The 24,233-nt window shown below is 29.5% G+C and overlaps 2 protein-coding genes across 9 annotated transcripts; both read right to left on the reverse strand.

Annotated features, from left to right (window-relative positions):
- Window positions 1–501: 501 nt before the first annotated feature.
- On the reverse strand, window positions 502–16,382 carry LOC105429448 (glycerol kinase 3). Of its 2 annotated transcripts, XM_011642417.3 has the most exons (12): window positions 16,039–16,382; window positions 12,043–12,411; window positions 6,719–6,798; window positions 5,835–6,093; window positions 5,384–5,601; window positions 4,805–5,017; window positions 4,614–4,724; window positions 4,233–4,489; window positions 3,830–4,035; window positions 3,549–3,692; window positions 3,346–3,432; window positions 502–1,353 (listed from the first exon to the last, which is right to left on the reverse strand). In XM_011642417.3, the coding sequence occupies exons 2-12, from the start codon at window positions 12,239–12,241 to the stop codon at window positions 1,256–1,258; spliced, it is 1,872 nt and encodes a 623-aa protein (XP_011640719.2). In that variant the 5' UTR covers window positions 12,242–12,411; window positions 16,039–16,382; the 3' UTR covers window positions 502–1,255. The 2 variants fall into 2 exon arrangements, with proteins under 2 accessions (XP_011640719.2, XP_011640720.2); XM_011642418.3 differs by lacking the exon at window positions 12,043–12,411.
- A 1,699-nt stretch (window positions 16,383–18,081) lies between these two features.
- LOC105429445 (lysophosphatidylserine lipase ABHD12) lies at window positions 18,082–23,455 on the reverse strand. Of its 7 annotated transcripts, none has more exons than XM_089079076.1 (10): window positions 23,009–23,455; window positions 22,254–22,395; window positions 20,243–20,361; window positions 19,990–20,095; window positions 19,671–19,870; window positions 19,411–19,546; window positions 19,219–19,336; window positions 18,981–19,142; window positions 18,759–18,886; window positions 18,082–18,646 (listed from the first exon to the last, which is right to left on the reverse strand). In XM_089079076.1, exons 2-10 carry the CDS (start codon window positions 22,316–22,318, stop codon window positions 18,607–18,609), a joined length of 1,074 nt encoding a protein of 357 aa, XP_088935202.1. In that variant the 5' UTR covers window positions 22,319–22,395; window positions 23,009–23,455; the 3' UTR covers window positions 18,082–18,606. The 7 variants fall into 7 exon arrangements, with proteins under 7 accessions (XP_088935202.1, XP_011640717.2, XP_088935204.1 ...); XM_011642415.3 differs by having other exon boundaries at window positions 22,254–22,420; XM_089079078.1 differs by having other exon boundaries at window positions 23,333–23,444.
- Between the last annotated feature and the right edge of the window lie 778 nt (window positions 23,456–24,233).

Here is a 24,233-nt window from a genome sequence, read left to right on the forward strand (position 1 = left end):
AAGCACGAAAAACATGTAAAGTGTCAAAATGCACACGTGTATAATAAACATAGAATATATATTATTTATGCATTTTTTATTCTAATGTGTATTTATTTTTTTTTCAAATATTTTTTTAAAATTTTATTATTATTATTAGGCACAGAATTATAAATAAAATTCTGTCATATCAATCATTATTCGTTCAACCTGACCGTCGGTTTTGAAATACGAATCCGAAAAATGCCGAAAAGATAATAATATTTAAGTAGGAAATCATCAGTCTTAAAATTATTTTTCATAGCACACGGAAAGTTTGTTTTAATTTTTTAAATCAATTATACTTGTTATCGCATGGCGCAAATTAATTCGAGACGACGATAATTGCAAGCACCTGCTAAACTAATACAAGTATCTACTAGTGTGTAAATTGCAGAGCAATGGACTAATATTAACTGTGATTACACAGAGAACGCATAAGTGGTAGGTTCAGGATTTGTAGAAGAACAAAACAAGACAATGTATATAAGAAACATGTGAGATTATATCTTATACATAAAGCGCACGAAAGAATTTATAAAAACAAATTTATAATGACAGAAGGAACCGACAAAGTGTACATGATAATATATACATCCTATTTAATATCTACCTTTATATTTATTGATATTTCATTGTCTATGTCAATAATTATTTTAATTTGATTCATCATTTCTTGGGTTAGAATAATATTCTGAATCATGAACAATGAAAAGGATAAAGCTCACATTATGCAAAAACTCGAATAATACTGAAGGTTCGTATTTTATAATATATATAATATATAATAATTGAAAATTGTATATCTTTACAATAAATAATAATAATAATAAAGATGGAATTATGTGCACAGGATCAAGTAAATTCATATTCCACAAGAAAATCATTGTTATTTTACGGAAAATAAAATAAAATGATATAAATAAATACGTATAATATAAAATATTTGTGCTTGTTGCGTTATTAATTTCCAAATCCAGGGACCAACGATTGGTATATTTGTTCTTGATTATGATACGTGACGCCGATAAGGCTCATCGAATATATTGAACGTGTTTAATCTAAAAACGCAATTTTATCTGTCTGATTTCGTAATATATTATTTCTCGCCGTCACAGACATTAGTGTGAACAAGCAAGCATCATGTACACATCACTTCATTAAGCTTTCTTCTGGGCTGTAATTAGGGCTATCTGCCGTCTAGAGTAACACGCGCGTCGATAATGTTGACTTGCCGTCACCGGTTCGCTACGTAATGACTTAACCGCAGTAGAACGAAGCTCGATATTAAGAACCAGCTGGCAGGAATGGACGCCAGCATACAGTATCTTTCATCTGAAACATCAAAAAAATATATATGTTGCATAAAAGTTTATGTAAATATAAACATATATGTATATATATATATATATATATATATATATATATATATATGAAGAAGCCAGGAGATGTGAGAACATTTTTTATGTCATTGTGAAACATGTAAGTTGGAGGGGAATAAATATAGGGGAATAAAAAATACTTGAAATATGAAATATCCAAAATTATCCGACATTTATGCCCAATTCCACTAACGTAGATTAACTTTAATTTCATCTTTTTCTAGTTCTAAGAAAAGATAGACATAGATATCTAGTTAAAAAAAGATGAAGAGCAAGTTAAATCGAGATTAAAATAAATCTACGTTGATGGAATCGGACATTAGAGATTAAAAAGTATATAGATTCTTCCTGTCGTTTTATATCCAATGTTATTTTCAGACAATTTTAATTTTGACGTCTTAAATCTTTTATGATGTTCAAGGACTTAGACAATCATCTCTTTTTAACTTAGCAAGCAATAGAAATATTACAAAAATCTTTCTGTTTGTTTTTATAAAGGTTTTTATGCGACCTAGTTTGAAAAATGTCGCGTTTTGAAATAAACACCTCTATATTAAATAATATTGTGAAATTCATAAAGTTTCGAAATTTAAATATAATCGTCATTTCCTAAATTTGACCATTTTTTTGTCAAAAATAATTCTCTAATTTAAAAATATATCATGCACAATACATATGTGTATTCATTATATATCAAATATATTAAATTTTTTTAAATATTGTCGCATTAATTTTTCAAATCTTATAAATTTTCAAAAATTTAAGTTGTAGATTATTATTCTTCTAACTAATGTTAATTTATATATCATGGCACTTAAACTAATATCTTTAAATTTCTAACTCAAAATTCTCTTAATTAATGTAATTTCTATCTATTACATAGAATTCACACCACAAACATACATACATACATACACACACACACACACACACACACACACACACACACACACACACACACACACACACACACACACACACACACACATATATATATATATATAATACATATACATTTTTATCTAAAACATAATCATTTTTCACCGTAATCTTATTATTATATTATCTTTCATATTATATTCAAGGCATGAGTGATTATTTAAATATTTACTAATATTTCTATAAAAAGACTAAAAAGATGTGTTACATTTATTTAATATAATTTTGTAAGCAATTTATTTTTTTGCACTGCTGTAATATCGCAATCAATCAATTAATTGTTATTGTTATAACCTAATTATATAATTATCGAATTATTATGCGGCGAATTATCAAACACATAATTTTTTCTAAAAAAAAACTTAAAGAAACGAGTTGTAAAATAGTTTAAAATAATACATCACACTTATAAGACTAATATAATAATAATAATGAACAGGAAACATTTGTTTCAAACGCAATAATAATTAATATGCGGTACATATAAGTATGACAGATTTATGATTGTAAAACATTAATTCAGCTTCGACTGGAACATTCTTAAATATACATAGAGAGAAATCAAAATCAATTTTTATTGACACAGCGCAATAAATGAACAAATATAGGAATGATAGAACATGAGAGAAAAAATAAATGAAAGAAAATGCAATATATCACAGCGAAAGAAACACTTATAAAATCCTATTATGCACTTAACACTTCAGCAAACAATAAAAAAATAAGAAATATTGGTAATATTATCTTGCAATCAAATTTACTTCTAATAATATATGTTATATGTTTATATTTAACTAATTACAAAAATATATATATTATTTTATTTACAAATATACACAAACATAAATACACATAATGATATGTACTGGATGAAAAAGAGGAATTGTCCTCATGTCAAATAGACAATAAGGAATATTTTACACAGAGGAATATTTTACATTAAACAGAGCAGCCTTAATTATACCAGATACCTCGGATTTTGCTTGTTTGATGGTTTTACATTTACCTGTCATTTGATCGGACATTTTTACTGCTGCCCAACCTAAACTCCTTTCCACTGCCATTTTCCATTTTTTATATCTCGCATCCCTCTCTACAAAAAAACAAGAAGTTTATAACATAAAAAAAATTACATTGTAATCATACAATGCACATTTGTAGAAAAATAAATAAAGATTTTTAAAGCACACCATTCGAAAATATATATACCTTCCGGTGTGGTGGTTGGCAAAAAAGTATCGGTTGGTACTGTTTCTATCTCTTCGCCTTCCAAGTCCCAAACATCTATTCCCTCAGCGTGTCCGGCAGCCCTCGCTACGCCTAGTGCAGTGATATCAGGCATAGTTGACCTAACTGCACATTTGCCGAAATAGAAATACATTTAGTAATGCCCAGAAAATAAAAATAAAAATGAAGCATTGTTATACTAGACATATTTTATCTCACTTATAAATCTTGCCAAATAATTTGATTATGATCATTGTACGCACACACTGGTGTACCGCATAAGTCGGCTTGCAATTGCATAAGAAGATTATTAGTTGACATTTTCCCGTCTGTGTTTAACTTCGTTAATGGAAATCCGCAATCTTTATACATTGCCTCGAGAATATCTCTAGTTTGAAAGCACACCGCTTCGAGGGACGCCCTAATTATGTGTTGTTTCGTGGTAAATGCGGTAAGTCCACAAATTATTCTGGAAGAAAAGGATTACATCTTTTTTAATTCATTAACTTATTTGAGATTAAACTTTGAGTAAAAAGAAATATTTTGAATATATCGTATATAACTTGTACTATTTTTAAATATTACATATTTTTTGTTGTTTATGTTTATATAACAAGAAAAAAGACTCGGGAGAAATAATTCAAGCGATTACAAAGTTTCACCAACCCTCTTGCATCTTTTCGCCAATAAGGTGCATATAATCCGGTGAAAGCGGGCACAAAATAAACGTCTCCCGTGCTAAATACACTTTGAGCCAAATGTTCACTTTCATGAACGTCTTTTATGAGCTTCATATTGTCTCGCAGCCATTTAATAGCCGCACCGGCGACTGCAATTGAACCTTCCAATGCGTAAACAGGTGGGCTTTTTGGGCCAAACTGATACGCGACAGTCGTAACCAATCCATGAGAAGAGTATACTCTCTGAAAGAAGGAAATATAATAAGAAAATTAATGTAAAATATTGAGAAGAGTAATATAAATAAGATAAAAGAAATACAAATTTTCTAAGTTTTTACATGTTTCTAAATACTTTGGAATTACATACGGTATGTCCCGTGTTGCATAACAGAAAACAACCGCTTCTATATGTGTTTTTCGCTTGACCTTTCTTCAAACAATTTTGGCCGACTAAAGCAGATTGTTGGTTTCCTAAAATCTAACAGAAAAAAAAAAATATATAATGGATGGCATTTTATTGTTGGCTTATCATTATTATTATCGCCAAGTTTTACGTACACCAGATATGGGAATGCCAGACAGAGGACCGATCATGATCTTGCCGTATATTTCAGAACTGCTTTTGATCTCCGGCAGCATTTGCATAGGAATGTCGAAATATCTGCATAACGTAGGATCCCAAGAGAGCGTTTCAATATTCATTAACATTGTTCTCGATGCGTTCGTAACGTCAGTGATGTACAGGCCACCGTCTTTGCCTCCCGTTAAATTCTGCAATGATATTTTTATTAGTGTCTCATTGTTCGCATACCTGCACAATTTTTCTCGCTAAAAAGAATCATTTTTAATTTCTTTATCAGAATCATTTAGTTTCTTTATTCAGATACAAAAAATTCATATAAAAAATAAATTAACGAAGTTACATTAATTCTTTGAGCAATCTTGAATGTTAAATAACAATTCTTGTAAGGCGCAATAATGTTCATTAATACGCTCAATTACTATGCTGGCGATAATTTCTTTCATGCTCAAGATATGGCAAACATAAATATTAGCAGGTGTTAATCAATATACTAATTGGATAACCAATCAAGTCATACTCGCTAATTCATGTTGTAATAGCTTCATGTCACGTACCCACACAACCCATGTATCCATGGTCCCCACTTTGCATCGCCTTTCACGAATTGCCTTCCTCACAGCTGGCACGTTGTTCTTCAACCAACGAATCTTCAAAGCCGAAAAATATGGACTCACGGGCAAACCGCACAGAGGCTTCAGATGATTCTTGCTTTGATCCGGAAACTTCGCTATGATCTGATCCACCATTGCGTCAGTTCTGATATCGGACCATACTGAAATTAATTACATTTCAAAAACACGATCACACAATTAATCCAACAACTTTAACTTTACTTTCCTTTTTTCCTTCATCTCGAGGCTTATTTTTTTCAAAGATCTTTCAAAATATTCAAGTAAAGGCATGAAAGACCTTATGCATCTAATAAACTAAACTTTTCAGGCTTTTCTTCGAACAAAAATATATCTTCTCATAAAAAGATTATCATCAACATCAAACTCTACCCACCTATGGCATTATAAAGAGGATCGCCAGTAATCGCGTCCCACACTAACGTAGTTTCTCTCTGATTGGTAATACCCACTGTTACGATTTCGTCAATCTTCATACCCAGCACGTCCAATTTGCGAACTACATCTTTAATGCAGGCTTTCACTGCAAAAAGGATTTCTTTGGGATCCTGTTCCATCCATCCCTCTTGCGGACTGATCTGTTCTATGTCGATTTGATGAGAAGTTATTTCCACGACATGCTTCGCATTAAATACCTGCGGACGAAATTCATATTTTAAGTAATAATTGTTTAAATAACTAAATAAATGATAACTGAATAAAATTAAGTCCCGCACGAGTATTCGTCAAAAGGAAAAGTCGGTCTCTTAATTCATATATCCATATAAAAATTTTATATAAAAATCACAAACATGAAATTTTTATTTTAGAGAATATTAATACTTTAATTTTTCTAACAATTACACACAGACGCAGTCTAAATTTATAAGTAAAATATTTTTATTTATATTTTTATTTTATCTATATTATAATACATATTAATTACTTAGAAAGTTTATTCGGAAAATTGATGTTTTATGCTCCGGAGTTTTCCGGATGTAATCTCGCGAAAATCCATTTGATGAAAAAGGCCATGACATTATTTGTTATTTGTAGTCAAGCAATTTACATTTACTGCCATGTATAAACCGTAGATCCGTTGTTGATCAGTAAAATCTAAGCTGCAATTAATTATACTCGTCATCATCTTTTTCTTCCCGGCTGATTACCTATCACGCTGGCAATCGTAGATTTATCTCGACAAGTTTGGGTAAACGTTTAGACGCATAGAAAATTATAACGGGAGAAACAATGAGCAGCACTATTTTACAATAATCTTACCACAAAGCGAACAGTCCGCGTGCCAACGTCAACTACGCCGACGAGGGGTCCCGTTTTCTTCGCCGTACTTGGCATTGCATCTAGAAAAAGAAAAAAAGAATTTTTTAATACACAGATAATAAAAAGCAATAACAAAGTGTTTTTACGCAGTAAAAGTCGACACTAATAGGGAAGCTTGATACGGTAAGTCGTAGAGTGATAATAATAAACGCTAATTGTCATTCCAATCAAGATTAAGGTGATGCAAAATATCATTAAGATTAAATGATAAAGAATAAAAGATATTTAAAAAAATTTTGTTTATAAATAGAACTTAATAAAATCTAATATTACTAAATTACCATATTATCAAATTATCCTTTGTTTTTTTATACACATTCCTTCGAACATAATAAGTAAAAATTATTTAAATAAAAAGTAGAAATGTTCCTTAATAGAAAGAATTATAATTAAGAAAAATGACAAAACTCTCAATTCTTTATATAAATATTTTAAGTATTCAAGATTATTTATGTAATTATTCATTGCGATGCAGAGATCTGTAATTAGCTGTAAATAAAAATTAAATTTTTTATTCAAACAAAACGAGAAATGATACAAATAAAATTAAATTTTTATTTACAAAACAACTAATTTCTACCTTAAAATAAACATATATTTACATAAATAATTTTGAATACTTAAAGTACTTATTAAAAAAATTAAAGTCATTATTTTTTAATTATATTTCCATTTGAGCACAATTTTATTGTTTATGTATTTTATTTGTTTATTTAAATAATTTTTCCAGGTCCTAAATCTAGTAAACTATTATATACTATTAGCTAGTAAACTATTTAATATTATTTTTAAACGCGGTTTAGAATAATCTGTAAATTTTTCATAATTTTTTCATTGTACATGTAAAAAAGCAGATGTAATATATTTTTAAAGAGACGTTCTTTTTAATCCGGAAATTTTTCAGATATCCGCCCAACATTTATTAATTCCTATATATGTTGAAACATAGTCTGTATGCTTATAATCTATATTATAAGCTAATCAAGAAGCAAAATTCCTGTTCGTTGCAACATATTAAAACGTGTTCTCTGATCATACTTGTGCTGTAGAAAAAGTTAAAACTAGTTTCACCTTCAAGAAACTAATTTTTTCGACGAGAATGTAATGTACGTTCACGGTATTTCAACTTTCGTGTTCGAAGCTATGTAAAAATAAAAAGCTATGTTTTATTTAATTCGAGTCGATTCTCTTAATTTCCTTAAATGACGATATAATTCTGTCATTTGTATTATTGAATATTTCGATCTGCAGTTATTTTAAACTCAGCACATATTAATAATTACCTAAAGGAAAATAGGAAATGAATGCTTGCGCCATCCATTGTACAAAATAGTTCTGGAATATTCAAAACATTAGAATGTTAACGTAAATATTCTGTATAATAATAATACTAATCGAAAACACAGCAATGTGGATAATAAACAAATTTTGTCTTTTATACATTTCATAAATCCATATCAACAAATGATTAATCGCGCGTTTTTTAACGTTTTTATCGATTGGGCCTTCGAAGACGTATATTATTATCAATCTGCGTTTTTCTGATTCGTAATCAATGAAAGATACGCGGGAATTAATTGCATGACCTTCGATCATGATTGTTTGACGCAATGTCCGTCGTAAGGTATCGCGTTACTATTTGACAATTCTGCTGTTCAAGATCGTATCATTTAAAAGTTGGACGTATAACAATAAAAAAAATTATCAAAATTTAAAAAAGAAACATGTTTGTATATATTATTTGAAATATCAATAGATTTGATAAAACAATTATAAAACAATTAAAGTATAAACAAATTATATTTATACATAATATTTAATATTTTCTTGAAAAAAAAAAATATTTTTAATTAAATTCTAATTTTTTACTCTTGTGTTAATTTTTAATATTCAACATATACATTCTTACACGGAAAAAAAATTTATTAGTTATCTTAAATCAAGACTAATAAATTGATTAATAAATATTCTTATATACAAGCAAGAATAATATAATCTTTTTAGAAAAATTTTAGTTTTGATTTGATTGAATCTTTATATTGATGTAGATATTCTCATTTATAAGCAAGAATATTATAATCTAAAAGAGTTTTGAGTTTCACTTGAACAAAAATAATGCTTGCATCAATACAAATTTAATCAAATCAAGACTAAAATTTTTAAGAAGATTATAATGTTCCTACTTATATATATAAAAATATTTATCTTCATTTAAGGCTAATTGTTTTCTGTGTAAAATTATAGCAAATTTTTCAAATCTCCTGCTGCACTTATTTCATCACAAACAGTAGACAATTTGGAGCTGAAAGTTACCGCACGGGATGTTAACGGCTGCAAGATAAATTATGCAATAAAATATACGTGATTTACAACATTATAATCTCTCGGCATTTCAAAATCCGACAAAACGGATCTTCGGTCGGAGATGACCCGTAATATCGTATATCGCCGGTTGTATATCGTCGATACACACGGCCAGGGGGGAGAAAAAACAAAGTAAACATTTTGATACGTTTAATCGCGGGTACACGCCTTCGGTGACACGTAAGCGATTAACGCCGCCTCTTGTGATTCCTTGCCAGCTATGAGAGAGATCCATCTCTTCGCGAGAGCTAGACAATCAAATCTCGTGATACGGCACGCGAGCGTATACGTTGCGAATTTCCTCGATTATTCTTACGCAATGATACTTGCGCTAATGCTTCCACGCGAATTCGACGAAAACACGTATTTACACGAGAACAACTTTTCAAGTTTTTCCCGTGCAATAATGCTCATTAAGACGTTTTTGCGTTATCTTGATAAAGCTTAACACATATGGTTGCTCCAAATTGTTGAGCAAAGAATCAGAGTTATCCACGTTATCAATAGATCAAATTTAATCTAGACTTAACTAACTTTTTTTAAGATTAGAATAATAAATGGCATTAGTGGATAGATAGAATTTTAGGCATCTAATGATTGTTTTTTTTTTTTTTATTTATATCTTCACATTTATATCTTCATTTAAAATTATAAATTTAAAATAATTGTAAATTACTATATATTATTATTTTTATCGGACTTGCAACGTAGCAGTTCAAAGCTAAAGCCGAATTATTTTATTTTTAATAACTTTTTTTAGTTATAAAAATTGGAATAGAATAAAAAATAAATTAAATCAAAATTAATAGACATTGAAATAGATATTACAAATGGATATTAGACAAGTTGAAAGATATTTGAATTATTAGAATGTGCGCGAATTTAAATAATTCATTTGTATGCATCAGCGTGATTCTTCGATAATTTGTTATTCTTTTTTAATGCTAAAAATGTAACATTAATTATATTCCATAACGTATAATAATGACTTGTACGTGTATTATTGTATTGTATTTTTAACGCAAGACGAGTGCATTGAGATACGAAAAACATTGGCACTCGTGTTTTCATATTGGCAATTGCACGAAATTTCAGAGAGTTATGTGGATATCCTTTTCGAGTTATTCTTCAAAGTTGGATACTGTCGAGAAATATTAATAAAAAAAAAATTTTCTTTTTCTTTTTTTTTTAAATGGGTTTAAGATTTTAGAATAAAAAAAATACAGCACAATAAAACACAAACTCACCAATTTTCTATCGATCTGATAAAAATACATACGCACGGGAATTATAAATATGGTAATTGTTATAAGAAATTATAACGCATGAAGTTGCGTACATAGCGCTTCATATTTAAGTATTAATGCATCGTAGCTACTTTATTATTATTTTATTATAAAACCTAGGAGAAATTAACATGTATTATTAAATATGCATATTATCAATCATTAGAATTCTTCTTTCTTATAATTTCTTATAATTATATAATCGTATAATTTTTCGAATAGTATATATCATTAATCTCAAATTATGAATAATTTGAAATTATTGATATATATTATTCTAAATTATAAATTAATATATATATATATATAATTGTTATAAGAAATTATAATAAGTTGTAATCAATGGCTAACGATGTGCAAATATTTAAACCCTCGAAAATCACGCAACTTCACACGTTAAGAAATTAATGATCCCATGCGTATAAGTGCAATGATGTTATGAAATTCTCCTTGCCTTTGGAACCATCTTTATCGAGTTAATATATCAAAGTTCAAAGATTCCTTCGGCTATGTTTACGTAATGAGAGAGTACTGACGCCGTCACTGTATTCAATGGCAAAAGTGCTGTAATGTGTGCTAATAAATAAGAATACAAGTGAATGACGTGCGTATTGTTGCGTACTAAACTGCATTAAAATTTTTTTCTCGCTTTTATCAAACTTCAAATATCTATTTCATTTATACAACCAGTGTATTTCAGCTACAAAGAATTAAATACAGAATTACTCGGTAAAAAATGTTCCATATATTTATAATTACATATAATTATCTAATTATATTAATACATATTTATATTTATATGTATAATCAAATCTCTAATATATATATATAATTGTACCACCACTTCATTTTTATATAATATATACTTATAATCATACTTTTATACATGGACATATTTTATATGTGACGCCTTACATATAATTATATCTTATATTTAATTATATGGGGATGTACTTAATTATATATGGAAAATTGTTTACCGGATAAGAATACAAAATTAAATTTCAACATGTGAGAAATCTCTGCCTCAACACACTCAAGAAATATCATCATCGTTTTGTCATCAATCGAGAGAAATTTTTTCTTTCTGATTTTTTTATATTTTTTTATATTTAATTTCCTTATTTTCATTTACTGTATCAGAGTAAGAATTCTAAGATATTATTTGCGAGGGTACGTGCAAAAATGCCGCGGATTTGGGAATCCACGTTTCATTCATGCATGATCACAGAGCGCGAGAGATTCGATCCGCGCGGCTAAAAAACTCAAGTCGAATTCCATGAATTAAGTGTAGGCGCTACGTCATTATCCTTATCTACATTCGATTCTCAGACTAACAGATGTCTAAAGTCCAGAATATCGCGTTTGCATCACACGCCCGCGATTGACTTTGAATTTTCGAGTCGAGAATGAGAGACGCGCGTTTGACAGATCGGCGCGCCTCACGTCCGATTCTTACTCCGAAAACGATCGCGTCGATCTCGAGATTCCTCACGGCTCGACAGGCAAGATTTTCCCGAGTAGTTAGCGATAAGCGCAGTGTGATTTCGTGTCGTCAGCAAACGAGAATCCGGTTTGCCGCCTATCTGCGCGTCGCAAATAACAGGCGCTCACCTGCGTTCTTGTACGAGTAATACTTGAAGATACTCGTCTTTCGACCAGTCTCCGATTGCTCCATCTCGAGCGGCGCGCTCGAGGAATCCTCGAGGGAATCGAATCCTTCCGGCGTGCCACGCTCGCTCGCGGACGCCGTATCCTCCGTATCTCCGTTGACGTCCCCTTCCGCATTTCCGTTCACTTCTTCCCGCTCCATTGATGAATCACACACGTTTAGGATCCTCTTCTTTTTCCCTCGGCACGATAACGATAACGTACAGAATTCTCGTGAGTCCTCGCGACAGCCAATATTTATCAATATTCAGTCTCTATCTTGCCATCATTATTATTGTCGTTTTTACAGCGACTATGAGATTACGTCGTTTCCTAGACAAAACAATCACAATGCACTATGCTCGAACGTAAGCGCGCCGGACGTGCTCGTTCGCCAGAATGCGAGGGAATCGTCGGCGACCTGCCCGGGATACCTCCCTCGTCTCCCTCTCTCGCTCTTTTTCCCCCCTCTCGCATACTACGTGCTCATACGACCGAGTCTCGTGTCGTGGTCACGGACAGATCCCGAATTAACAGCACGCAGTTCGATCTTAAGAATGATTCCTCATTCCCGGTCGGTCAACGTTCACGTTTACTTAGGATACGCCCATCTGATGACTGACCACGTGGCTCATAAAAGAAAAAACTCGCCAAAAGATACCTTAAAATATTTTTTCTGTCGCAAGAAAGAAACCAAGTGATATTTAATTCTATAACTAAAATTTCTTTTTTTTATGTTTGAAAAAATTTATATAACTAGCAAACTTGATTTTGGAATATGAACTAACAATTACTTTTCAATTTTTAAATATTTTATTATAAAAATAAAACTTTTAATATATGAAACTCTGACTCCTTTTCTTTATTATAAAATCATACTGCTTAATTACCAAAAAATAATGCAACAATAAAAATAAATATATATATATATATATTTATAGCATTTTATTTTATATATATATATATATATATATATATATAAAATAAAATGCTACACTAAAAATTATGGTCCAATAAAATAAAATTTATAATATAAATTATGAATATATTATTTTAAAATTATATGGCATTACTTTCGTATAGAATTGTGAATTTACGTTCAAACATAATTCTTATATAAAAATTAATATAGAAGCAAAAATTGTAATTTTGTTTTCCTAAAATAATATACGTTTTTAACACGATTCGCAGACTGGGGTATCGCGTAAAAATACCTTTCCTCGAGAAAATATGCAATGTAGAATTTTTGGAGCTGAGTTGCTATTAAAAGAATCAAATCGTAAAATTTTGGGCAAAAGAGATAGTCGATCTCGCTTCCTCAGTTCATTTCTTTAGTGACACAAACAAGCAATACCGACCCGATTTTTTTTTTGTGGTTTTAAACCTGTACGCACGTGGTTTTCGAACTGAACGTGAGTACTGGAGACATATGATGCTGAACAAAGAGACATCGTTATAAAGCGAAGAGAGAGGCCGCATATATGCGTTCGTAGTTTTTCCTGGGAAGCATCAGACTACCCGAGAGTAACATCTTTGGACCATCCTTATATATGAATTGCATCGCATTTGAGTGCCATCGAGAAATACTACGAAGACAAACCTAATTCCAAATTTGATTTTAGTTCGCAAAATCCTTGCGATCGAAGTCAACGATAAATCCTAAACTATGGCTATTGTGACTTTTGATCCTTGAACGATTTAACATAATTTTTATAATTATTTCGTTAAACAACTGCTGTGGAGTACAAGGTGATGACCGCCTAGCGGCCGAGACCCTAAACTAAAATGCATCGCCGCAAGTGCATACAACGATGGCGTTGCATGTCCTTCATGGCGCGGACGTTCAAAGTTGCGCTGAGATTTGGGACTTCAGGTTCAGACATCAGTATCCTACATACAGATAGATTCATGAAGGAATTCAAATAAAATTCCCAAGCAAAAAAATAAAGAAATGAATGTTAATCAAGCTAGAGACCTGAAACGTTATCATTTTCTTCAAACGAATATCGACCAATGTATTACACAGTTCAGCAAATATAATTTTTCTGGTCACTTGATGGAATCTTATGCTTAAGGGAATTCAAATAAAATTCCCAAGCAAAAAAATAAAGAAATGAATGTTAATCAAGCTAGAGACCTGAAACGTTATCATTTTCTTCAAACGAATACCGACCAATGTATTACACAGTTCAGCAAATATAATTTTTCTGGTCACTTGATGGAATCTTATGCTTAATTTTATTTTCATAAATTTATATATATTTCGTTTTTTTTTTTCAAAACTATGGGTCAATTACTAACTAATCTTAAAATAGAAATTAGATTTTTATTTTAAACAATCAATTTAATATTGATGATGACACTAATAAGTGTCTTCAAAATATACAAGAAATCGATTGCAAAAAATTATGAAAATTATTATTCCAGCCAGTTATCATGTCCATTAACACACAACTATCTTTATCTTTTAAGCTTTATCTTTTATAATACGTCAGAATACAAATTCTTTACAGTCTTAAGTCTGTTTATCTAGCAAATTTTTTGAAATTTCAAATAATACGCGGTAAAATGTGCAAAGTGCAAGGTGCAAAGATACAATTTCTGACGAACTTTGAACTTATGCATATCTCGATCGGTTAATTGAAACGCATAATTCATTCAGGATTCAAGTACTTTTAAAGTAGAGAATTGTTATCAACAATTACTGGCCAGATAACATTTTTCAAGAAATTTGCATTGTGTTTATGAATTCTTAATGAAGCAATAACGGGATAATCATTATTCATTGAGAAAATATTCCAAAGTGCAAAAGAATTTTGCGTCGTATTTATAGATTTAAAGATATATTATATCTATTTTTATTTACAATAAAAAAATTATAAAAAAAACTTACAAATTATTCTAAATTATAATTTAAAAATAAAACAAAAAATTTAGCCGATGATTTAGAAAATTGGATCAAAAATTATTAATATAAATAAGTCGAAATGTGCTCTAATAGAAATGTAATTAGAAAACAAAAACAACAACAACAACAACAACAACAACAACAACAACAATAATAATGATGATGATGACAAAAACTTCAATTTTTGTAAATAACTGAATTTTGTAAGTATTGAAAATTGATTTATAAAATTGATTTATAAAATTTCATAAATAATTTTAAATACTTATAGTATTTATATTAAAAAATTGGGATTTTTATTTTGTCATTATTTTTTACATTTCCATTAGAATACTTTTTAACTTATTAATTACTCATTTAAATAATTTTTGATTCAGATTCTAAAGTGCTGCTGAACTTTCTTGTATTATTTTTAAATGCGATTTAAAATAATTTTTTAATTGTAAATATAAAAGTTATAAAAATAAACGTAATACGTTAAATAAAAATATAACTATGTATTATCAACACAAGTAGCAATTGATTGATACATTTGCTTCGTATTTATACTTTCTGCAAAATTTTTTTTTTCCACATAGAGACAATTCTCTCTCATTAATAAAAGGACAAGTAATAGAGCAAATCTCAATCAATAAATATTCAAACAAACCGGTCCGCGGAAATTTCCTAAATTCCCAAGAAGTCTCATCTCGTAGCAAAAATAGATAGAATTCTAAGAATCAAAAGGAATTCGATCCATTATCTTCCATTACAATCACATTTATCGCTCGTAGTTGATATACAGAGAAAAACGTAACGGGTCAATTATACCGGAAAATCTTACAGTTAAGATAGTAGAACATTTAGATAGTAGAACGATAAAACGCGCGTGTCATCGCGAGCCACGTGGACTTACGGTGTTGCGTTATGTCACTCGCGAGTTTCGTCGTGTCGCGCCGATGCGACCACGTGGAGGCGCCTCCAGGTGGAACGAGGAGGATGGCAGAGAAGCAAGAGAAACGGTGGGGTAAAAGAAATGAGGGGTGGGGATCATCGAGGGATCAGTTACTCACTACTGCAGGTGCCGCGGCCGGTGAATCGCGATGGACCCGCCGACGACGTTTCGCTGAGATCGCTCTCGCGACGAGAGAGCAATTTCACGGCCGGTCGATATTCCGACGAGCGCGCTCGCGCATGCCACGCTCGCGCGACGCTCGTCGATCGCCCGTCTCCGGCGATGAATGACGATAGCTTTGACGCGGATACGCGCGGTCACCGCACACGCGAGCGCTAGAGTAATCAACGAGCGCGCGACGACGAAAACCCGCGTCCACCGATTGCCATGCCGTCGACGCTGTCGTTCGCCGCCCTTTCGCTCTCCTCGCGGTTTGCCGTCGTCTGCTCTGCGAGATTGCGCGCGCAATTGTCCGCATGTACGTGATATATGGATCTGCTTCTTTCCTCGCACTTTCTGCACTCGGACCCACTTTTTCTTCCAATTGGATTTTCGATCTTCTGCCAGGACCCATGCTTTTTTTCTCGATGAGATATATATATATATATATATATATATATATATCTCTGCACTCGAAAAATGGATATATATATATATTCATTTTTCGGGTGCACAAAGAACTGATAAGCAAACGGACCTTACAGGCGCATGTCAGTTTCCGCAAAAACGTTCAAATTTTGATACGCGCCATGCTTAAATATGATCTTCGAAGTGTTTCAAGTAATGTATTCGAAACAGAATCTTATGCCCATTTCTTCAATATGGTTCAATTCAGAGTTCCTGTAAACTGCGTTCAATTTTGAACGCAGTTTAATCTTCGATCAACTTAATTTGTTTTCTTTCAACTTTAGCTTGATCTTTTTCCGATCAACTGAACGTATACCCAATGTCTGCTAATTCCAACTAAATTTATATCAAATAATGTGATTGATGCATAATGAGCAGAAAAAATGAAAAATTTGACGATAAAAGTCGAGATGGTCAATCAAAAAAAAAACTCCAAATAATCTTCAACTTCATGACGAAATTCAGAAGAGTATTAAAAAAACGTTGATTAATTTGTTAGTGGATAATAAAAATAGAGCTAATAAATATAATGATGAATAATGGAAAAGAAAAATATGAACTTGAAATTTTAAAAAATGCAATTGCAAAAAGAAAAGTTGCAAGTTGAAATATTACAGAAAGAATTAGAGTTAAAAACTTTTATTTTAGAAAAAGAAAAAGAATAGCGAAGATTAAAGTGTTATAAATATATATATATATATATATATATATATAAAATACTTTTTTATAGATAAAAAGTTCTTAAATTTTTATTATTTTCGTAAATTAAAGCAAAATTTAATTTTATTTAGTTATTTTTATTTATTTAAAAAAATGTGTTTATTTTAATTTTCCTATTATCATAGGTATATTTTTGAATAACCAAAGATAAAATCAGGATTACTCACATTTATTATAAATTACTATTACTTGCATTTATTATAAACTACTGTTATACTCATAGCCTTATATATAATTAAAAGTTTTAATTTTTACTCGTTTTGCGATAGAATATGATCAAAAGAAAGTTTTTTATTTATTTGTCATAAATAAATGATAAATTAATTTATCATAAATGTTATTTATTTTATTTATTTACTGTACTAGCTTTTAATTAATTCAACGATGAATATAGTTTGTTTAATAAAATAATATATTGATACCCTCAAATACTGATATATGCACATACGTTTTGTGTTGTCTTCTGCTTAAACGCCGTTCAAATTTGTTAACCGACCAAAAATGGGCGTTCAGAATGAACGTTATTTAACTGACTTGAACGTGTACAAAAAAGTTGATGGAACGCAAAATGTCATTGATCGGAGTTTAAACTCGGTTCAAATTTTAAATCAAGTTGGAGGAGAGATAAACTGTGAACTAGTGCAGCCAGTTCAGTCAAAAAGAAACAAGCCTTATAATACAAAAAATTCAAATAAAAATTTGAATTTTATAATTAAAAAATAACATGAATAAATAACGTGCTTTTGTAATATTTAGTCCAATAAAACAAAATTAATAAATTCAATCTTCATGTATTATAAATTGCTAGAACATCTGTTATCAATACGTTTCTATTTATTTAATAGAATTTTTACAATATCTTTAGGTATATTTCCCTACAATAAAATACAGGAATGTGAATATATGAGACGAATGTGTCACATATATTGTATAATACCACATTTAGAAAGCTTATATACTATTTAAATGTTCACATTTAGTAGTACATAATCAAATAAACGACAATACAATTAAGTGCAAAATATAAGCGTTTGACATCACAGTTTTTTTACATTAAACATATAATCACTAGGATATTGAATCAAACTTTTTTAGAAATATGATATTCAAAAATACAAATTTTTCTTAAAAACAAAAATTTTCTACAAAAACCAAAATCATTCAAAAGAGTATTGAAAACATACAACTTTTTCAAGTATTTTACTAGAATTCTAATCTTGTAAACGTATTATTTTTCATATATAAATAAAATAATCTCCGACTATGAATTTTGTGACTTAATTTACATTTTCAAATTACGAAATAATTTCCAGTTTTAACCTTCTAATCTAGACAAGAGTTACTCAATCCGATTTTCGTGTGCTTTGGCGACAAATTTTCTGAAAATATAATAAACACTACATTTTTAAGGAATTTGGCTTTATGTGAAATTTTCGTAATAAGAAAGAAACTGCATTTATTTGCATTTATTTTAAAAATATGTTAACTTACTTAATTATAGTAGGTAATTCCTCATATCTACAAATATATTTATGTCCAAGTCCATGAGACGAATCTATTTTTATCATTTGGATACGATTTGTATTATTCCCAAAACTATCTAATGCTGCTTGATAAAGCTGAAATATAAAATTATTCGTAAATATTGAGAGATCTTCTATAATAATCTATGCAGTCATCTGAAAGTTTGTAAATGATATATTATAGCCATACCTTTTCTGCCAAGAAAACTGGAATTACACCATCATCTTCAGCATGTAATATCATAATAGGACAGTCAATCTTAGTAATATGTTTATCAGACTCAAATCGTAAATTATTCTTATAAAATGGTTCAACGGCCATCCAATGGAACCATGGTAAGTGCTTGAACATCTGCATAAAAAAAGTATAAAAATAAATATTTGAAATGTGATTTACATTTGAAAAGATAATAATTATAAACTACTACTTGTGCAAAGGGATGTTCGGTTAATTCATCCTGTATGTTATTGAATGGCGCTTCCAGAAACAATCCTGTTGGCTGCATATTTTCAGCTGCCAACAGATCTAATACATGTGTCGAGACTCTAATGATAAATAAAAATTTATATAGCAAATTATCTCAATTTGCATTACAAAACATGATTTAAAAGCAATTTACCCAGTTCCTAAAGAGTGACCCCAAACAAAAACTGGAGCTGAACCATTAACTTTTTTCATTACCCACTCAAGAACATATTTGCTATCCATAACTACACCTTCTTCGGAAAGTTCAACTACGTCACTATCTCCATAGCCTAAATCAATGAAAGAATGATTAAAAAATTGATTAAAAAATTTACTTTTTAACACATAATATTAAAAGTGAATAGTAGTTCTACATGCAATATTATAACTAAATGCATTTCTTCCAGTACTCACTTCTATAATCAAAACATATAACATGATAATCTAAGTCTTGGAAAAGCTTATAAAGCTCGAGTCTATGGGAACTTGCCCTATTGCCACTATTTCCATGCATATAAAGAAAAATAGGTTGTTCGGCATTACTTAAAACTGCTTCGTAAGCTTCATCTGTCGCAGGAATGGAATTATTTAACAAAGATCGCGGTAATATTTGCCTGTAAATAGATTATTAATGTATAACATAGTACCTATATATTATAATGTAACGATATAATGTAACGATAAATATTTTATAAAATCAAAAATTTTATATTAGTTTTGTGCGATCACTCACCATGCACCTATCTTTACTTGCTGATCGGTATGTAAATAAAAATTTCTAGCACCTTCCAATCCAACTGATTTTGGGTCAGAAAAATCTATTTTAAGTGGCCAATGTACTAAAACAGATTAAAATTATACGTTATTGATATGAGTTCTCATTTCATTATATTTCAATATTAAAATAAAAAAAATTAACTTCAATATTTTTCAAATTTTTTCGAAAGTTAATTTTTTATTAATTGTACATGAAATTAATTACTTACCAAAATTTAAAAAAAGTATCTTTTTTTGAAGCATATAAGAATAATGAAAAATTACTGGTAAAAGTCCAAATATAATGAGATACATCAGTGCTGATGCCTTCATAGTCCAAGTTAAACATCTGTAATACAGCATTTATATAACATTTACATATATACATGTGTACACAGCTGAAAAAATAGTTAATAATTTAGCAGAACTTTAGTAGCAGAATTCTATTATTATTGGTGCAATTAAAGCATGTTATAACAATAAAAGTAATAAGAAAATTAAATGCCTAGATTATCCTAGAATCATCTGAAAGTCTTTAAACTGCATATTTTTTATTACAGAATCAACTTTTAGTCATCAAAGAAAATTGATATATGCTAGTCTCCATATAAATCAATAGTTAAAAAGTCTCATAAATAAATTAAAAATTTTATCACAATTATAATTTGTATAAAATTATATTACAAAGTATTTAAAATTACAGCAAATAATTTTATCAAGAAAAGATTGATTTCAAATGGACGAAAAGATTCTAAGATAATTTAGGAGATTTTCAAATGTTTTATAAATTATTAGATTGTATGTATGTGATTATTAATTTTATGACATCGCTCAAGCATTTTGTACATAAAAAATGTAATATATTGTATATAAAAAATGCAAAGGAGCAGTTAAAAGCTAAAAAGAATAATAAAATAGCAGAGAACAGCAGTAACAAGAAAAAAATATAATTAAACAATGGCTGTCTAAAAAAATTAAACATCCATACATGTAGGATGAAAGCTTCTATAATTAAGGTATCAACAGATAACAGTATCAACAGTGTAACAGATGTAAAATAACCTATTCAGATGCAAAAATTAATTATTAAATAAATTTATTCTTAAACAGCAACAGATTCTATGTGAAATGATATATTAATGATATATTTTATATTTATATTATACCTTATCATATTCATAGCAGTCATGGAATCATTATATTCTTTTACACATTTATAAACTTTTACGTTCATAATACACAAGTCATGATTTTATCTCTTGATGTTTATAATTAACAAATCAAGCTAACATATTATGGCTAACACATTGTGTAATTATTCAATGATAAGTATGATGTAATATAAAAAAAAGCAAGCATTTTCGACAGATTACAAATATATGTTTTGTTTATTCTTATTATGTAAAATATTTTGTTTATATTTTATTTATTATTCTATCAGTTTTACATCCCCACTTTCACTTCACTTTGTTTTATCTAGTTTCATTTACTATATATATATTACTATATATATTTAGTAGAAAATAGATTATCTAAATCTTGTTTAGGATATTAAATCGTATTCTATACAAATCGTCCTCGCAATTTTTAAAATACTTACAGATATAATCTGAATAAAAAATTTTTATATTCCTTTATACATGAAATAAAGCCAGATTTTGCAACATGAAAGTGCTGTATAATAATTAATATTTTTATTGTTCACATTACTCCATCTTTCATGAATCATTATAACTACACATCCCACTCTCATTCTTAACAGTTGACAACAGCTTGTAGAATCGAAAGTCCTCTTCTTATTAAATCTTATTAAATTCTTTTAAATCAGAAAGCACATTTCTATCAAGATTAACGTTTATTTCTTAGCATAAAAATGATGACAAATTTTAATGAAACACAAAACTGATAAAAAATAAAATACAATGTCTTGATATTGAATTATTTCTCTGTTCAAATTCAATTTTATTGAGTTGTATCATGTCCATAGTAAGTTGACCTATGGTGATCAGTTTTACTAATTTGTTATGACTAATAAGAATAATTGTTGAAAAATGTGTCACCGTGGCTATAAGCCAACATAACTGTGATAGGAATAGAGTTGAGTTTCCAACAAATAAAAAAATACACTGATTTTAAACCATTTCTTTAAATAAGCTTGCAAGCTACATTGTTACACAGTTAACAAAAGGAATAAAAAAAAATATATATTCACAGAAGTACAATTATGATAAAGTAACTTACATTCCCATATACCAAATCTCAAGGATGACGATTGGTACTATCACCACTAATAGTAGATACATCATGACTATTAGTAGTTACTGTTTCTTTACAGTATTTTCTTGTCGCAAGTCCTTTCTTCGATCAAACTTAATTCCACAAACTTGTGAGAAATCGTTTTATTGTTACTATACGTGATTTGGATACAAAATGATAAATTACAAAAAATATAATATACATAAGCTACATAAATATCTTTTCTATATTCCTGACTATGAATAAAAGTAATGTAAATCAAACACTATATCTCAAATATATATCTGATAAATATAACTATTACTTATCTCTTAAAAAATTCAGTTTACATAGAAATATTATATAACAGATGCTCAAAAGTATATAAATCTTTGCGATGTCTTTACTTTTTCACTTGAACGTTTGAATCATGTGGAATCATGAAAACTGGTACTTTCACTCCTTAAAATTTTTTTTCTACTCGGGACATAGAAAACAATTTTTACTAGTTGTATAAAAATATTCTGTCACACATGTCACGCTGTCACGATACGCTCTTTTTACATATTCATTAAGCATTAATATAACGATAATTATATATATAGATTAGTAACAGCCATTCTATCTCCTAGCAAAACGTCCTCGTAAACCACAGTTACGTTGCCTATCGATCGCAACAGAGTATAATCGATCTTGAGAAAGGGGAAATTTAACTCGTTCAGAGAATAAATGCCTGCATGCAGTTTTAATGAAACTAGTACCTTCTCACGAAACGCTTCTTCGGCCAATAAACCATTATTATTATGTATATATGACGGATCAATAGAGCGTTATACCGCCTATCCTGTTAAAAATTTCACAGATGTTTACAGAATTAATTCCACTGTATCGTTTATACAATTGACAGTTGCAAGCCACGAGACAATGACAATGACATCACGTTACGGAAAAGAGAGAGCGCGACAGAAAACACCCAATGCTCGGACGGACGCGCCTTCGCTTTGATTTCGCTGTTTTGTTCGCTACGGCCTCGTGCCTGAATGAGGTATCTTCAATCGCACATCGTTCGTTATACCGTTTCGCACCTAATACTGATTAATAATACTCGGGTGATTCGGGAATCGACTGACGCCTCGGCGCAGTTCTCGAGGTTCGTGGTTCGTCTAAAGTGAAAGTGACATGAAGTTGGTAGGAGACCGCCGGCGAAAGATGGGAGAAGGGGAACAAGAGAATGCGCCGCGTAGGATTTGTTGCACTTTCTACACTCTCATCAGTTCGTTCACCAACCGTTTCACCGTTCGGCAGCTTGTATTATAAAATTATTATGCAATATCGCGTGACGTTTTGATTACGAAAAAGTAGATAAAGCATGCGAGGAAAAAAAAGAAAAACACTTTAGAAAGTAAACCAGGAAGTAAAATAATGAAGATAATATAAGCGGGAAGTAAAATCGTAAAATTGCACGATATATTCAAAAAATATACTAGATTGTGCCATATATGTATTTACTATTACACGAATTTTTTACGTATTATTTACGTGATGTTCACACGAACATTTTTTATGTAAGATAATGCAAACATGTAAATTTTTTATGTAAGATAATGCAAACATGTAAATTATATGATAATTATAGAAGATGATACACAAAAAAATAATTAAGTTTTAAAATTGTTAATATATCTTTAGTGTATTAACAATAAAAATATATAACATTAAAAATTAAAATACATATTAAATTATGACATATTAAATTTTTATTACATATCAGGTTTAAATAAAAGTTATTTTTTAATTAATTTTATATCATATTGTATGTATATATATCATACCATAATATATTATAATTTAATACATTTTTTAATATATTAATTTGTCTAAATAAAATATGTTACATATAAACAAAATAATCTTCTATAATCTATAAATAATATTTTATACATAAATTATATTTTATACGGTTTATACAGCTAGTTTACATAGCTT

This window comes from Pogonomyrmex barbatus, unplaced genomic scaffold (assembly GCF_055798465.1).
Source record: "Pogonomyrmex barbatus isolate J1 unplaced genomic scaffold, ASM5579846v1 scaffold3, whole genome shotgun sequence".
In the NCBI taxonomy this organism is placed as follows: Eukaryota; Metazoa; Arthropoda; class Insecta; order Hymenoptera; family Formicidae; genus Pogonomyrmex; species Pogonomyrmex barbatus.

What these genes read in the sequence shown, in the direction of transcription:
- LOC105429448 (XM_011642417.3), bottom strand. Translation starts at nt 12,241, where the DNA reads ATGGAGCGGGAAGAAGTGAACGGAAATGCGGAAGGGGACGTCAACGGA. An exon ending in CTTATGCGGTACACCAGTGT is followed by an intron (nt 3,693 to 3,829) that starts GTGCGTACAATG and finishes GCAAATGTGCAG; the next exon opens with TTAGGTCAACTATGCCTGAT. An exon ending in GCCAACCACCACACCGGAAG is followed by an intron (nt 3,433 to 3,548) that starts GTATATATATTT and finishes GTTTTTTTGTAG; the next exon opens with AGAGGGATGCGAGATATAAA.
- LOC105429445 (XM_089079075.1), bottom strand. Translation starts at nt 21,246, where the DNA reads ATGAACGTAAAAGTTTATAAATGTGTAAAAGAATATAATGATTCCATG. An exon ending in TATATGTTTTGATTATAGAA is followed by an intron (nt 19,547 to 19,670) that starts GTGAGTACTGGA and finishes TCATTGATTTAG; the next exon opens with GCTATGGAGATAGTGACGTA. An exon ending in CCGAACATCCCTTTGCACAA is followed by an intron (nt 19,143 to 19,218) that starts GTAGTAGTTTAT and finishes TTTTTTATGCAG; the next exon opens with ATGTTCAAGCACTTACCATG.